Source organism: Anas acuta, chromosome 3, assembly GCF_963932015.1.
Source record: "Anas acuta chromosome 3, bAnaAcu1.1, whole genome shotgun sequence".
NCBI classification, from domain to species: domain Eukaryota; kingdom Metazoa; phylum Chordata; class Aves; order Anseriformes; family Anatidae; genus Anas; species Anas acuta.
In genome coordinates this window covers 56,202,793-56,217,482 of record NC_088981.1, presented here as the reverse complement: position 1 = coordinate 56,217,482, position 14,690 = coordinate 56,202,793, and the positions used below count along the sequence as shown (strand labels likewise).

The 14,690-nt window shown below is 35.6% G+C and overlaps 1 protein-coding gene across 1 annotated transcript in view; it reads left to right on the top strand.

Annotated features, from left to right (window-relative positions):
• The window catches only part of VTA1 (vesicle trafficking 1), a 38,084-nt gene extending 23,682 nt beyond the window's left edge, over window positions 1–14,402 (top strand). Inside the window, exons 6-8 of the mRNA XM_068677243.1 lie at window positions 5,876–6,049; window positions 7,211–7,291; window positions 13,270–14,402. Of these exons, the coding sequence (XP_068533344.1) occupies window positions 5,876–6,049; window positions 7,211–7,291; window positions 13,270–13,415 (401 nt within the window). The 3' untranslated portion in view covers window positions 13,416–14,402. The remainder of the gene's footprint in view (window positions 1–5,875; window positions 6,050–7,210; window positions 7,292–13,269) is intronic.
• The last annotated feature ends 288 nt before the right edge of the window (window positions 14,403–14,690 follow it).

The window sequence follows — 14,690 nt, the reverse complement described above, 5'->3', positions numbered from 1 at the left end:
CTGGTAAATAAAGTTTTGATTGGTACAGATGATCTATATGTCATGTGTACACACACACTTAAATATTTATTTGTTATTCATTCACGTCTGGGCTCTGTACCTGGATCTTTGGTAGATTTTGAAATCTGAACCTGTAATTCCAAATATGTTCTAAATAGACTTGTAATCATCTTTACGTTGGTTTTGTTTTATACACGTCAAAACATTAGAAAACTGGCGTTTCTTCCAGTTCTCAAATTTTTGTCATGCAATCCACACTTTGAAGCTTCTTTCCTGTTTGTCTGTGAGTAAAGAGGATGAGCATGACCTACTCTTTACAGACTGGTTGTCCCTTCCAAGAAGGTATAGCATCGTATTCCAATTGGCAGCCACTAGCTGATTCTTTATCAGAATTTAAATGTACAGGAGAAGATAAAAACGACAAAGCAGCTTGAATGAAAACAGTGACTTATTTAGCTTACCACCTTTATCTGACAGTGAGCAAAATAGAAAAAAGATAGGCAGTCTACTCCCTCCAAGCTCACCGTTGCTAGAATGTAGTGTGTCACTTGAGGTATGAGGTTTCTTTCTATTGTCTTTCAAATGTGAACTGGAGAATATGACATACAAGGAGTTAAGCAGGTTTCTTCAGTCTTTAGAAGAGAAGTCTAAACAGAGTTCTTAATGCTGTTTTAAACTACCTCATGGGAAAGTGTAGAGAAAGTCAAGACAGGTTGCAATAAGGAAAATGCTGATTAATTATTAGGGGAAAAAATAATGTTCATCATGAATCTGATCAAATGCTGGTAGAAGATCAAAGAGACTGTAGCATCTCTGTCCTTGAAAATTTTCAAAATCTGGCTGGATGCAGTCCTGGGCAGCCTCCTCTAAGTGACCCTGTTGGAACAGGGGGTTAGAATAGATAATCTCAAGATGTTCTTTCCAACCTCAGCCATTCAGTTGAAGTTCAAGTAATTGTGAGCAAGTAACATGTATGTTAGTGTGATTTCCAAGCTGCTGTTTCATTCTTCTTGTTTTGCTTACCTAAAGATGCCCTACATCATTAGAACAGCTATCTTACAGCTATCTTACCCACTGTAATATGCCTGAGTCTTAGAACAGCTGTATTTCAATTAAAGCATTTTCAAACTGTTTTTTTTTTCAACATATGATCTTTTTCAAGGCAGTTTTTTAACTACTGGTGCAGCTGCAAGGAGAGAATTATGTTGCAACTCCAGCTGCAAGTGTTGCCACATCTTTAAGTCAAATTACACCAGTTTGATAGGAATTCAATGAAGAAGATGTGAGGAAAAAAATCTTTCAGAGTGAACGTTATGAATTATGTCATTAATTATGGCCCAACTAAATGTTTATAGCTTTAGATGAATATTCTTTAGTGATTGGGTGCATAGCTATAGGAATATTTACAAAGTTCTCCTGATACAAAATGAATTCTAAACAAAGGCAAAAAAAATTTGGAAATTATGTTTTACTGGAAGATACAGTTTAATAAAGAAGTGTCAGTTCTTCTTTGTGCATCATAAGAAGAAAAGAAACATTGTTTGAATGTACAACTGGACCTTCCCCATTCCTTTCTGCTTGCTCATTCTCTTCCTTCCCTTGCAAGTGGAAAATGTCTGTTTAAACAGAGTGAAACTAGGTCTCTGTAGCTTGACAAATTACCATTTTTTTCCAAAGTGTTATTTTCCTTGAAAACTATACTGTAACTCTTAGAGATGTTTTTACAGTAACATAGACATGCTTTATGCGGTTCTGCTGTTGGATTTATGGATGCTTTTGTCAAGTTGCCACTATGGAAACTTTAAAGTGACATGCGTTATTTATTAATGCATTTGGAATACAAGTTGTAGAGTACACATAAAGGTCACTTAGTAGTAGCCCCAGGTCATCCAACAAGTTTTAATACTAATGGAAAAATTAAAAGTATAATTTCAGATGGGAAAAAGTTCTTGAATAATCACAGTGTAGCTACAGTAAAATGTATTGTCACTACTTTCATTGCAATATATAACAAATATTCTACATTTATATTGCAGAGTTCCAAGAAACATTTATAGTCCCAACTAGCTGAAAGATCAGTATGTGAGCTGTCAGTGGATTTTTTTTTATAGTTTATTTCTCAATGCTGGGGTGGAAAAAATATATAATATATATGTATACATACATATATATAAAATAAGCAGTGTTCCAATAGAACCTTGCCTTCTCTCTAGCAACTCAAGGTAGGAAAGACTTTAATTTTTTTTTTTACATTAAAATTATAAGATGATGACCAAAATACTATCTTTTTAAATCTCTGGACTCCTTAAAAATTATGCTAATTTTCAATCTAGTCTTCTGGGCTGTTGAATTTCAGTTATGTTTGCCACTTCCTTACACTAGACAGTACATTTCCATACACTGTTTCTTGTTTTTCCTTGACATCTTAATGCATAATACTTTGTAATGTTAAAAAGACATTGTGATCAAGTTAATATTGGGAAAACATTTGTATGCAGTATTCTGATATAAAGCATGCACCCATTTGTAGTGATAATGTAGGTTGTTACATACCTTACCCAGTCAACCCATAGACTCTAGAAGGAAGTCACTTTACAGATTTTTGGAACTTATGAATTCATGGATTTTGCTGTCCATGTGGTTGCAAAACCTCCTATAGCAATTTTTAAAAAGCGACTATTAATGTTAATGGTGTTTTACTAAGGCTAATTTTAGATCTGTAAGTGTCTTGATCAAAGTTACTTGTTGCATGTGCATGTTGCCAGATAATAAAAATATGATTTAGTTTAGATGATAGTTGTAAAGTGATGCAGAATGTTAAACATTGTTTGCTGCAACTTCTGGCACAATTCATATCAATTCATAAAAGTCAACTTCCTGAGGTTTGTTACAGTTCTACATGTCAAGCATCTGCTCATTTCTGTGTGTTAGGGTTTATCTCAAAATCACTAACATCCTGTTTTACCAGAAACTTAGTAGATGTAATCTAGGTGGTTAACAAGGAGTACTGTTAAGCCTCGAGAATCCTTTATTTATATAAAAGTATCTTTTGGACACATGGTTTTAGCACCAATGCTTGGTATCAGCCTTATTCCAGAAAGTCTTACCTTCAATAAAAAAAAATAAGCAAAGAGCAAAATAGATAGCTGGTGATAGCCATAGTACTGCAGCTTCTGAGGAAAATCTAAAGAGCCGATTTGATCCATTCAACAAGATCATAGCACAAAGGCTTAGGAGGCTCCAAGACAAGAAACTCGGCTGGAGCTAAAAATGAATGTTAATGTTACTCTTTTTACAGGCTTCTTTTTACAGTATTTCAGTAAACTTAAAGGTCTTTCAAATTTCTGGAGTAATTACTGCTTTATGAGAAATGAAGTCTTTAATTTTTTAGCATTCATTCCCTGAAAAGTGTGTATTTCTCAATAATCTTATGGATATTCTGATCACAGAACTATAAAACAGTTTGTTGAATTAAACTTTTCCAGCAGCCTGAAATCCTTTTATTTACCACTACTATTAAAACTCTTCAGGAATACTGCAAGCACATATCTCAACATAGTCTTAATATTTAATCTTTGATTTAATAAAATTTTAAATATTTACTTTGCAGTAAGAATACTTAGTATGCTTTGTTGACACTTGGCTACTGTAAACACCTAATAAGCGTTAATTTAAACAAAGCTACTTTTATGTTTAATACAGTTTAACATTTGCCAATTGCATAACGAGCAAACAGTTGAGCTTGATCTCTTTGTGCCTGCATAAAAGTATATTGCCCTCCTGTGAATTTGCCTCTTACACGGACTGCTGTTAAGGGTGGCCAACACTCTTCTTCTGGCTTCTTTCTAACATTGCTGGACTTTTAACCATGTGAGTTCCTATTTTCTATGGCCATAGCTCTTTATAGCTGATGTTTTTTTTTGTTAGTTTTAGTTTTTTTCATTTTATTAATTTTAGTCAGAATTGTTTCTGAAAAGACATCAGAGAGAAAGAGATGGACAGCAAGGGCTTGAAACTTGGAGTAGGGAGTTGGCAGAAGATTAGTTGATGTTTTTTCTTTCCCTAGTTCCCAGGGATGGGCTTTTCCTGTCTCTAAGAAAATCTGACTGTTTGGCCCAAGTTTTGTACCTTTGAGAAATTGCAGTTTGCAAATTCTTGAGCTTGCTAGAATTTTACAGCTGAATTCCCTAAAGGTTTCATGTAATGGAGACTCCTAAGGCTGAGGGGAGTTTCCTGCTTCTACAGTTGTATCTCAGAGCTGCTGTGGGTGGGAAACTGGCAATTAAGAGCAGGAAGCTTCATGTATTCTCCATACTGGGTTGGCACAGAAAAAAACTTCCAGATTCAAAGGCAGAGTCCAAACTGAGGGAGAGGTATGGCAGGGAGAGGGTAAGTTGGGACAGAGAACCAGGAGGGATAGGGAGAGAAGGACTACCATTGCAATTAGGTGTTCCTGGACAAGGAAATTAGGAAGTGATGGGAATGAACAATTGTTGCGTAGCATTACACTTCTACGGGAGTGCCTAGAAACCGTTAATTAGTCACTCCTGTAAAGAAGCTCATCTGGTGCTCACCAATGTGGATAAACTCATGAAACAGATTAAGTTTGGAGGCAGTGACCACGTCCTGGTTGAGTTTGTGATGTCAAGGAATATGGGCCTCACAAAGAGCAAAGTCAATATCCTGAACAGAAGACCAAAATTCCAGCTGTTTAAAAACCTAGTGGATAAGATCCTCCGGGATGCTCTATGTAGGGACAGAGGAACAGATCAGAGCTGGCAGCTCTTCAAGGACACTTTTCTCAGGGTGCAAGAGCTCTCCATCCTTATGTGCAAGAAATCAAGCAGGGAAGGCAGGAAACTGTCATGGCTGAGAAAGGACCAACTGAGGTGCAGTTGCCCCTTTCAACTTTTTTGACCTCCAGAAAGGTCAAACTGAGGTGCAAGAAGGAAATGCACAGGCAGTGGAGGTAAGGACATGTGGTCAGGGAGAGTGCGGGGATACTATCTGGATGTGTAAAGATGAAATCAAGAAAGCCAAGGCATGGATGGAATTTAACATGGCAAATGCTAAGGTACTCAACAAGTTCTTTGCCTTTGACGTCACTGGCAGTGAAGCTTGTCATGACTCTCATTTCCCTGAACCTTCAGGCAGGGGCGGGGGGAGCGAAGTCCTTTCCACTATAAGCAAAGAGCAGGTTTGAGACCACCTGATGAAATTGAAAAGCCTATGGGGCCCAGTGCCATGCATCCCAGGTCCTGAGGTCCTGAGTGAGCTGATTGATGTAGTTACCAAGCCTCTCTCCATCGTATATGATGGCAGTCAGGCAAAGTCCCCAGTGACTGGAAAAAGGGAAACATCAGTCCCATTTTTAAAAAGGGTAGAAAGGAAGACCTGGGGAATTACAGACCAGAGAGCATCACCTCTCTGCTTGGGAAGATCACGAAACAGATCCTCCTGGAGGCAATGTTAAGGCACATGAAGAGGTGATTGGAGACAGCACAGCTTCACCAAGGGCAACTCATGCCTGACCAATCCGGTGGCCTCCTATGATGGAGTAACTGCATCAGTTGACAAGGAAGTATAAAAGTAGTACATGGAAGATTGATTCCAACCAGTACTGAAATGATTCATTAATTTAAACAGAAGAAATCTTTGAGAGTGTGGGAGTTTCTAGATCTTTATCCTGTGTTATGTTGCTTTTTTAACTTTGTTAAAATCAGCAGTAAGTGGTTTTGTTTAAATGCTCTGTATCACAATGTGGTGGTAGCACTTTTTCTACGAAGAAAAGTTGATAAGAGATTTTAAAAGAAACACTTAACTTTTCAAGTCTTTTTTACAAAAGAGTAATTCCTATTTTGTGTTGTATTAACAGATCTTGAAAGAGAAGAAGCAGGGTCGTCATCTCTCCATAGTGGAACAACTCAACCAACATCATCATCTACATATGAAGCGAATAACACACCAACTACTAATTTCACTGGCATACATATACCACCAGGTGCCCATGCGCCAGCCAATACTCCAGCTGAAGTACCTCATAACACAGGTATATCACAATCACATGCAAAAAAACATACCTTTATTAAGGAGCAAATTCTATGATTAGCTAGGATAGGCCTCCATTTAAATGTAAAGAAAAATCATTTAGACGTGTTATGTTTTATGGCAGATGCAACCTCATAAATTTAAGCTGTAATAATACCATAGGAAAAATACTGCTAAATATATTGGCTCCTACATCCTTACAGAGAATTACGAATACAGAGAATTAAGAATAAGTTCTCTGTAATTTTTGGATCAAAACTAAGTTCTTAAAAATGTGAAGTACTTCCCAATAGCTGCATTAAAAAGAAAAAAGAAAAAAAAAAAGTTGTATTTTTGGATTATTTGTGAACTCACAACTTTTCCACTTCCTTTTGCCTTTTTTATAGTTTTATATAAGGCTACCAAGTGAGAAGCTTGTCTTCAATCCTGATGATCATTTGATTGTTCAGATGTATTTTTATATTAGGGAACATATGAGATGTTTTTCTCACACATCCCCTCCCCTTCTTTTACTTTCTTATTTTAAGAATGTTTCTCTGAAACAATCTGTGAAAATTCAGGATGCTCTTTTTTCAGCTTTATCAAGGGGAAATCCTTCAGATAGTTGGGGTGGTGAGGCAGGGGTGCTTGTGTTATTTTTTTATATTCAGACTAGGTAAATGTTTAGCTCTATGTTTTTGCTAGAACTGAAAATTATAGAATACGTAGCTTGTTGGAGTACATGAATTGTGTGTATTACTTAGTTTTAACCCCACTGTGCTGTTTCTTCTAGCATCAGCGTTTCCCTTTCAAATCTTATTTATTCTCACCAACTGTTTTCAAAGGAATTAGGAAGGGCACAGCTTGCAAGTGTTAGATGGCAGACATGGGGCTTTAAAAATAGAGACTCTAATGTGAGGAGGCAAAGTATAAGCTTCCATGTAAAAAGTTTACTCATACTCTTCCTTAGCAGATTTTCCTCGATACAATAGGGTAGACGGTGTCTTTTGGACTAGTATTTTCTGAATTCGTTTAATGCTTGAAATTTAAAATTCTGTGAAGTACTGTAGTGATAAAATGAGACTGTAAATTCTTCAGTATTATTTAATAAAACATTCCTAATCTGAAGTGGAAGTCTATAAACAAAAATAACCCAATTCCAATTGTTTGCATTGATTCGCAGGAGTGACAAGTAATACCATTCAACCTGCTCCTCAGAATATTCCTTTAGTAGATCCTGCCCTTTACAGTGCTCAGTCTGCAGGTAAGGTGGTGGCATTTTTATTGTCCACATATGGATGTGCTGTCCTGTGTGTTTCTCCCTGTCCCCTGCAGCTTCCTCATAGCTTAATTTGCAGCACTTAAGGAAGAAGTTTGAGAAGTAATCATTACCATTAGAAGAATACTGTAATAATTATAACTATTATCAGAACGCTATAAATTCACAGACTTTAAAAAGAATGGACATCATCAACATTGTGTTGCTGCAAGTTTAATAGTTACTGAAATCTTTCCTATAGTGTATGCTTAGTGTTGTCTAGGTTTTTTAATGTGTGATTTTTATTTTTAATTACTGTTATTATTTTTAGCCAGTGAGCTAGCTTTGTATTAAAGCTTTTCCATAGCTGTTTCTCAGATGAGGTTCTGGTATACTCAACAAAGTCTGTATTCCTGATAGCCTTTCTAAATTCTGTTTTCGGTAATTAACACACATTCCCGTTCCCTAAAATTTCTTCTTTGGGCTTAGTCTGTAAGTTACTTATTCATTTCAAGAAATAATCAAGAAACACATTCCAGTGATGTTTTCTGTTGCAGCATAGTTGTGTTCCATGCCAGCAGTGTTTGTTGATTGTAAGTAGTGCCTGTATTAAATGAAATAATAATAAGGAACCACTGCTAGTGATGTTATTTTGATTTACCATTTAGTCAAGGCTTTTATCTTCTAAAATGTCACCGGTCCTACTTCTGTTTTAAAATAAGTTTTACTGAAAAAGCATTTTTAATCAGTGGAATACTATAATAGAAATTCAGTGTTTAGCTTGATTCTAGTCTATTGTAATAAGAATCCTGAAGAATGTGTCCATCGTAATATATTAAGAAGCCAATTTTGTCAATGATGTCTTAAAAAGAAAAATCATAAAAATCATCTTTGATAGTTACAAATCTATTTCTAGTGTTCCCTTGAAGAACAAAAGGTGCATCCTAATTTTTCTGTCTGGCATATTAATAAAACATCTCTTATTACAGTTATCTCTTACTGGGAAAAAAAAGTCCAACCTGTCACTGAACCATTTAATCTGAGTGATGGTTTTGCAGTTTGGCGGCTATTATAAGTTTCGGTAGTTACAACTGAAAACTTAGCTGAAAACTTAGAAAATAAGCTGTCATGCAGGAGCTTGAGAGGATGTATAGGACATGTCAGTCAGTAGAAGTACAGTAACATTTTCTTTGTATGCATATGAGAAGTCAAAAGCATTGGTCCTTATCTTATCATCATCCTGCCATACATACATGATCATTACCCAAAACATTCTCCCTTCAGCTAGTCAGAATAACATTTTCATTCTCCCTAGACTGCTGAGGATTCCTTTTTATACCTCCAGTACTGTGCTGTGGAATAGCCTTGTCCTGTAGGTAAATTAGGAAATGGCTGTATTTCACAACATACATACTAAGCTGTGGGACCCAGGAGCCCTCCCCAGTTTCTGAGTCACAAAATATATTCAGGCTATATATTCTGACTGCATATTGAGGTTAAGTCTTGGTATGCTCTGTTCCTATGGAACTGAAGTTTCCTATGGGAGGGAAAAGAGGGATTGGTATAGCTTTCCAGCAGATTCATACAGCTAGCTTAGTGTGGAGTACACTTACTCCATGATTTAGACACAATGTCTGTGTCTATACGAGTAAATATGCCTGTAAATATTTGTTTGACACTGAGAACAGCTGGCACAGTACTACTCACATCCATACTATTAAACTTTTAAACCTTTTAAACAAGGTAGTTCATTATGGCTGCCAATGGTCTTTAGCTTGCTCTAACCACGAATCGTGCCCAGGAATTGTTTGGGAAAATGGTAGTTGTCATGGGCTAAAACCATACTGCAATCTGTTCCAGTAGTTTTGACAGTGTAGACAGTCAAGTTTAAGTGTTGAGACACATTCCCTGGCACTGTTTAATGTACTAGTATAGACATAGCCAAACAGGATATTCCACATATTCCTGCAAGACTCTTTGTGGTAGTAAGATCAAATGTATATTTTTAAAATAAATTATATATTTTCTTTGCTTCCCATTACATGGGAGAAGCAATTTGATTAATGCTATGATGGGAAAGAAACTTTTGGTGGAGAAGACTGGAATATTCATCAAAAGAAAATTTAGTTAAAATAAGAGTAGTCCTTTGATTTTAGTGAGCACGAGACCTTCAGTAATTGTCCTGTCCTATGGGAACAGGTTTCAGAGTTGAACATTGGCTTTTGAAAGTGTCAAAGTATATGCAATTAAGCGTTGCTTAATGTCTACTAGCAGAATGTAGAGCTATATAGCAACTTTGTATAGTGAGTTCATGTACTTCTCTGATGGTAGGGTGTTTAAAAATTTTATTACCTCTAGATTTTGCTAACACTAAATTCATTCATAGCTATATTACACTGAGTTTTTATAAAATGTTCTTACATTACCATATGTTCCCCTCCACAGGTGGCATAGTATAGAGAAACCATTTGTTCATTCTAGTTCATTCATAATAATGTTTGTTTTTCCACACAGAAAATAAAAATAATAATTTCACATTTCATATGTTTTTACGATCTTAAGAAAAAAATCTTTAAGGAATTGTATCCTGAATGTCATAACTGCTTTAATGGGGGGAAGGGGAAGGAGGGGAACCATCTGGCTTAAAAAGCATTTTTATTCTTTGCCATTTCCATTTTTATATACCAATTTGCACTGGTTTTATTACACTGTTCTTAAATCATCTGCCTTGTATTTGGGCAATTTCATAAAAAAGGAAGAACATCTGACAAATATAAAAGGATATCAAGGAGAGGCATATATACATATATATATATATATATGCATATGTAAAATACACATTTTATTCTAAAACTGTTTTCTTAACATGATATTTGGCATCACCAGTCTAATCATCTTTTGTTTTTTTTTATTTTATCATTCTCTTAAAAGAATGATGCTTTTTGACATTAGTTGTGGATTCCATGTCTGCCACATTTCAGTAATAAATATAACTACTAATAATTTCAGATGAACGTAGGAGTGGTGTGTTTCAGTATACTTTTTCCCATCTCAATATTGTTAGTAATTTTAGAGCTCAGAATCACGGACTGGTTGAGGTTGGAAGTGACCTCTGGAGTTCATCTGGTCCCACCCCCCCACTCAAGGAGAGACACCTAGAGCCAGTTGCTCAGGACCATGTCCAGACGGCTTTTGAATATCTCAAGGGAGGGAGATTCCACAACTGCTCTGGGCAACGTGTTCCAGTGCTCAGTCACCTTCACAGTCAAAAAAGCATTTCCTGATTTCCATATGGAACCTCCCATGTTTCAGTTTGTGCCTCTTGTCTAGTCACTGGACATCACCAAAAGAGCATGTGGCTCCACCTTCCTTCCAGATTTCCTTCAGAGATCTTCAAGAACTTTCTGTGGGCTAAAGAGTTGCATCTCTTTCAGCCTTTCCTCATATGAGAGATGCTCCAGTCCCATAATCATCTTCATGACCCTTCTCTGGACTTTGCACTAGCTCTTTTTGTTCTGGTGAGCCCAGTAACTGGACACAGTACTCCATGTGTAGCCTCACCAGTGCTGAGTAGAGGCAAAGGATAACCTGCTGCCAGTGTTTCTTCTAAGGCAGCTCAAGATACCATTCGCTCTCTTTCCTGCAAGGCCACGTTGTCATCTCACAATCATCTTGGTGTCCACCAAGACCTGCAGGTCCTTCCTTTTCTGCAAAGTTGCTTAATTAAACCTTAGAAAGTATAAATTGAAGTTAGTTACCAACTTTTGAGGTGACAGACACTCTTGATGTGAGTACATTTTATATGTATGTATAATATATATATATATACACACATATATATCACACACACACATATATATACACAGACATTATAGTTAAATTTCACATTATTTTGAAAACTTTACAACACAGCTGCTCTGTTTCTATTCTACTTGTCCATTGTGAATTGCTGACTTCAATAGGAGTTGAGCCCACTGAACACATCAAAAGAGCAACACCCTTACTGTGTAAACTTTGGTTTATAAATTTAAAATTGTTATTTTTTTCCCCTCAAGTTATGTCATAATAGCATCTAAAGTAGATTTCATAATAAATAAGGCTTTATGCCAGCAAAACATTAATAGGGCTCATACTGTAAAAATAAGATTAGACTGGTGAATTTAGGCTTCCTTCCAGTAAGTTAGCTGAATAGTGGACTGATGCCTTGGCCAGGTTTTAAAGAATCATTTTGTAGTTTCTTTTGGCATCATAGCATAAAGCCACTTTGAGGAGAACTTGGTCTTTCAAATTTCTTAAAGATGTTCAGTAATGTGGTCACAGATTTACCCCATCTGCTTTTAGTCTGTGACTTTATTTAGGTTGCAAAATAACTTAAGCATATGCTTATGTTTATGCACTCCCTCACACATATTTACTCATGTTTGTGTATTTTAAGAGATTTTAATGTGGTTTCACTTATTCAACAGTAAACTAATATACATTGCAGTGTAAACAAGGCCAGCAAATTGTCACGCGCCTCAGTACTGAAAAGTTATTTTGTGGTTAGATTTATTTATTGAAGGGAAAATAAAGTTCTAGAGTGTATTTTGAAAATGGATAAAATTAATCTTAAAAGCAATTACCCTCATGCTTTTTATTCAGGTAAGGTTGTTTTGAAAACCAGAAAATCAGTCTAGTTTTTATATTCCCAGGTTTTCCACTTTATTTGTTCAAGAACTGTTCTTAATAATAAGATTGGGGAAAGGAAAAGCAAATATAGTAGACATTTTTTGATAAGAACTGAGATTCTTTAGTAAACATTCTCACAGTATTGTCAACAGTAGAGCTTTATTTTGAAAGAAATTGATCCAGCTAACTCAAATTGTACCCTGTAAAATGCATTTAAGTATATTTGCTTTTAAAAATTCATTTGTTCACAGTCTATGAAATCTCTTTATTGCTTATAAAATGCAGTGTAGGAAACCTACTAAATAAATGTCTGTTAGTTTCTACTATTTCATATAATTACTTATCTGTGTTCATAAAAATTGTCTTTTACAAATTAAGTCGTTCTGAAGTACTTGAGTAAAGACTATAATTTATCCAGAAATTATTGGAGTGGCATGGAATTAGCCTTTAAACTCCCAGTGAATTCATGGGTGGAAGGTGGGATACTAACATAACTGTGCTTTACGTTATGCACACATCAGTGATTACATACTAAATGTTTTCTAGTTAAGGCTTAAGTCTCCACTATACTTTATAGAATGTTGAATGCATGTGTGTGAGCATTAGACGTCATTATGTTGGACCTTATGTCAAGGAAATACACTGATTAATAAGTGACAATTGTTTTATACTTTATTATGAGAATATTTTTGCTAGAGTTCTCCAATATGAAAAAAATGGGGTAATTTAATGAAACTATCATTTGCGGTCACCTTACATAAAATTTGAAATATAAACATTACTTAGAAAAACAGAAATATAATATGTGCAGAAACATCCCAATTAGAAATACTTCTAAATCTTAAACAGTTAGTCCAGTTGAGAGTGAACAGTTTCTAACTGGTTTTATTATTCCTGAAGAAGAGAGCAAAGTAATTATACTGTAAGCACAAAAAACATTCCTTTTCTCTTGCAGGTTGTGATATGATTACAGCTAGCTTATTGTTAAAATGCTCTCTTTTGCTGCCTTAGATGAAGAGCAGATCTTTCTCAAAGGTATTGACTTACCCGTGAAAGGCACTGGGTCATATAAAAAACAGTGTTTTGAAAGGTTCTTTTATACTTTTTCAAATGCCAGCAGCAAAGAAGTTAAGCTTTCTATGAATGGAAAGAAGAGTGAACAGAAGACCATGGTCTCATCTTTGTAATATTACCACAGATATCAGCCTGATCTTTGTAATATTACTGCAAATATAAGTAAAACATAGAAATCAAGTAGAGGGAAGTGTCATTCAGATATCCCTTTTTGTAACTTGTTAATAATTATATTTTTGCAGGGGAAGTCCACTTGACACCAGAGGACTTTGCCAGAGCTCAGAAATACTGCAAATATGCTGGCAGTGCTTTGCAATATGAAGATGTGAGCACTGCTGTGCAGAATCTACAGAAGGCCCTCAAGTTATTGATTACGGGCAGAGAATGAAGCCTTTATTCAACAGATTAATGTCATTTGCCTAAAGAACTAACAGCTTATTACTGTACCTATTAGGGGAGTGGAAATATAAAGAAGTTCTCAATTCCATCACCTGTGACAATGAAATCACTGTTTCAGTGTCAGATTAGCAGTTAAGAGTACAGTAGGAATCTCTGTTTTCATTTTACAAATTGTGGAGCTAGAAACATATGAATGCGGTGGTTTGTTGTAAGCAAAATACAGAAGTACTGTGGACACTGCTCAAGAGTAAGAATTCATGTTTCAATATTTAGATTATCAAAATGGAAAAATGCTGAATCTGTTAAAAGCTTAAACATAAGAATGCTCTGTTAAAATTCTGGCTGATTTTATTATTTCAAACAATTATTTGATAACTTTAGTAGCTTTAAAATGGTAACTAAATTCAGGGCTTCCTCCTGAAATGAGAGCATGTGAGAAGACTGACAAACATTGGGAAGGACTTTTTTCTATATCTAAGTTATTTGGGTATTATCTGAAACATAAAGTTAAGAGAGTCTTGAGGATGTTTGTATTTAATTTTAAAACGTGCAGGAAAAGCATCTATTCATACATCAGAGCAAATAATTTTGATAGTGTTCCAAACAAACTCCTTACAACTGCATGGGCTGCTATATGTAGTCTTGATCATTGGTTCTTGCTCCTTTTACATGAACACTTACAATTTTCTTTATGTATGGATAATTAGAGAAAGTACTAATAGTTATCAGAGATGAGGCTGAAACCAGAGGCAGAGATTCTAAACAATGTGACCTTTTAGGGAGATTTACTTCCTGGTTGTTCCATCTCTTTAATAGGCTGAATCAAAGACCAGTTCTTCAACCATTAAAGCAGTTCAGGTTCATCTCTGGTACTAATGCTATAGAACTTTGTATTTCCAGCTAATATTCTTCCTGTCTGCTTTGTTGTGGAGACTATTTGGACTTGGGAATTAATTAAAATATCTTGGAAATGGAATTTTGAGTCTTTATAAAGTGTACCCTTGCAATTCTAGAGCTCTTGATTGTTAAAAATTCATCCACGCTCTTTGAAAGAAAGAATAAGTAGTCTTTTAACCAGTGTGACATAGTAATTGAGTACACCACAAAGCACGTGCGATTTATGTAATAACTTTTAACATCTTTCTTTCCAGCCTGCCAGATCAAATATACATATTCTTTGTAACTACACTGTTTTTTCGGTGTCTGAAATAAGTCTGATACTCAAAGCAAAAAGGTGGGGGAAAAAAAAAAAACACACATAAGC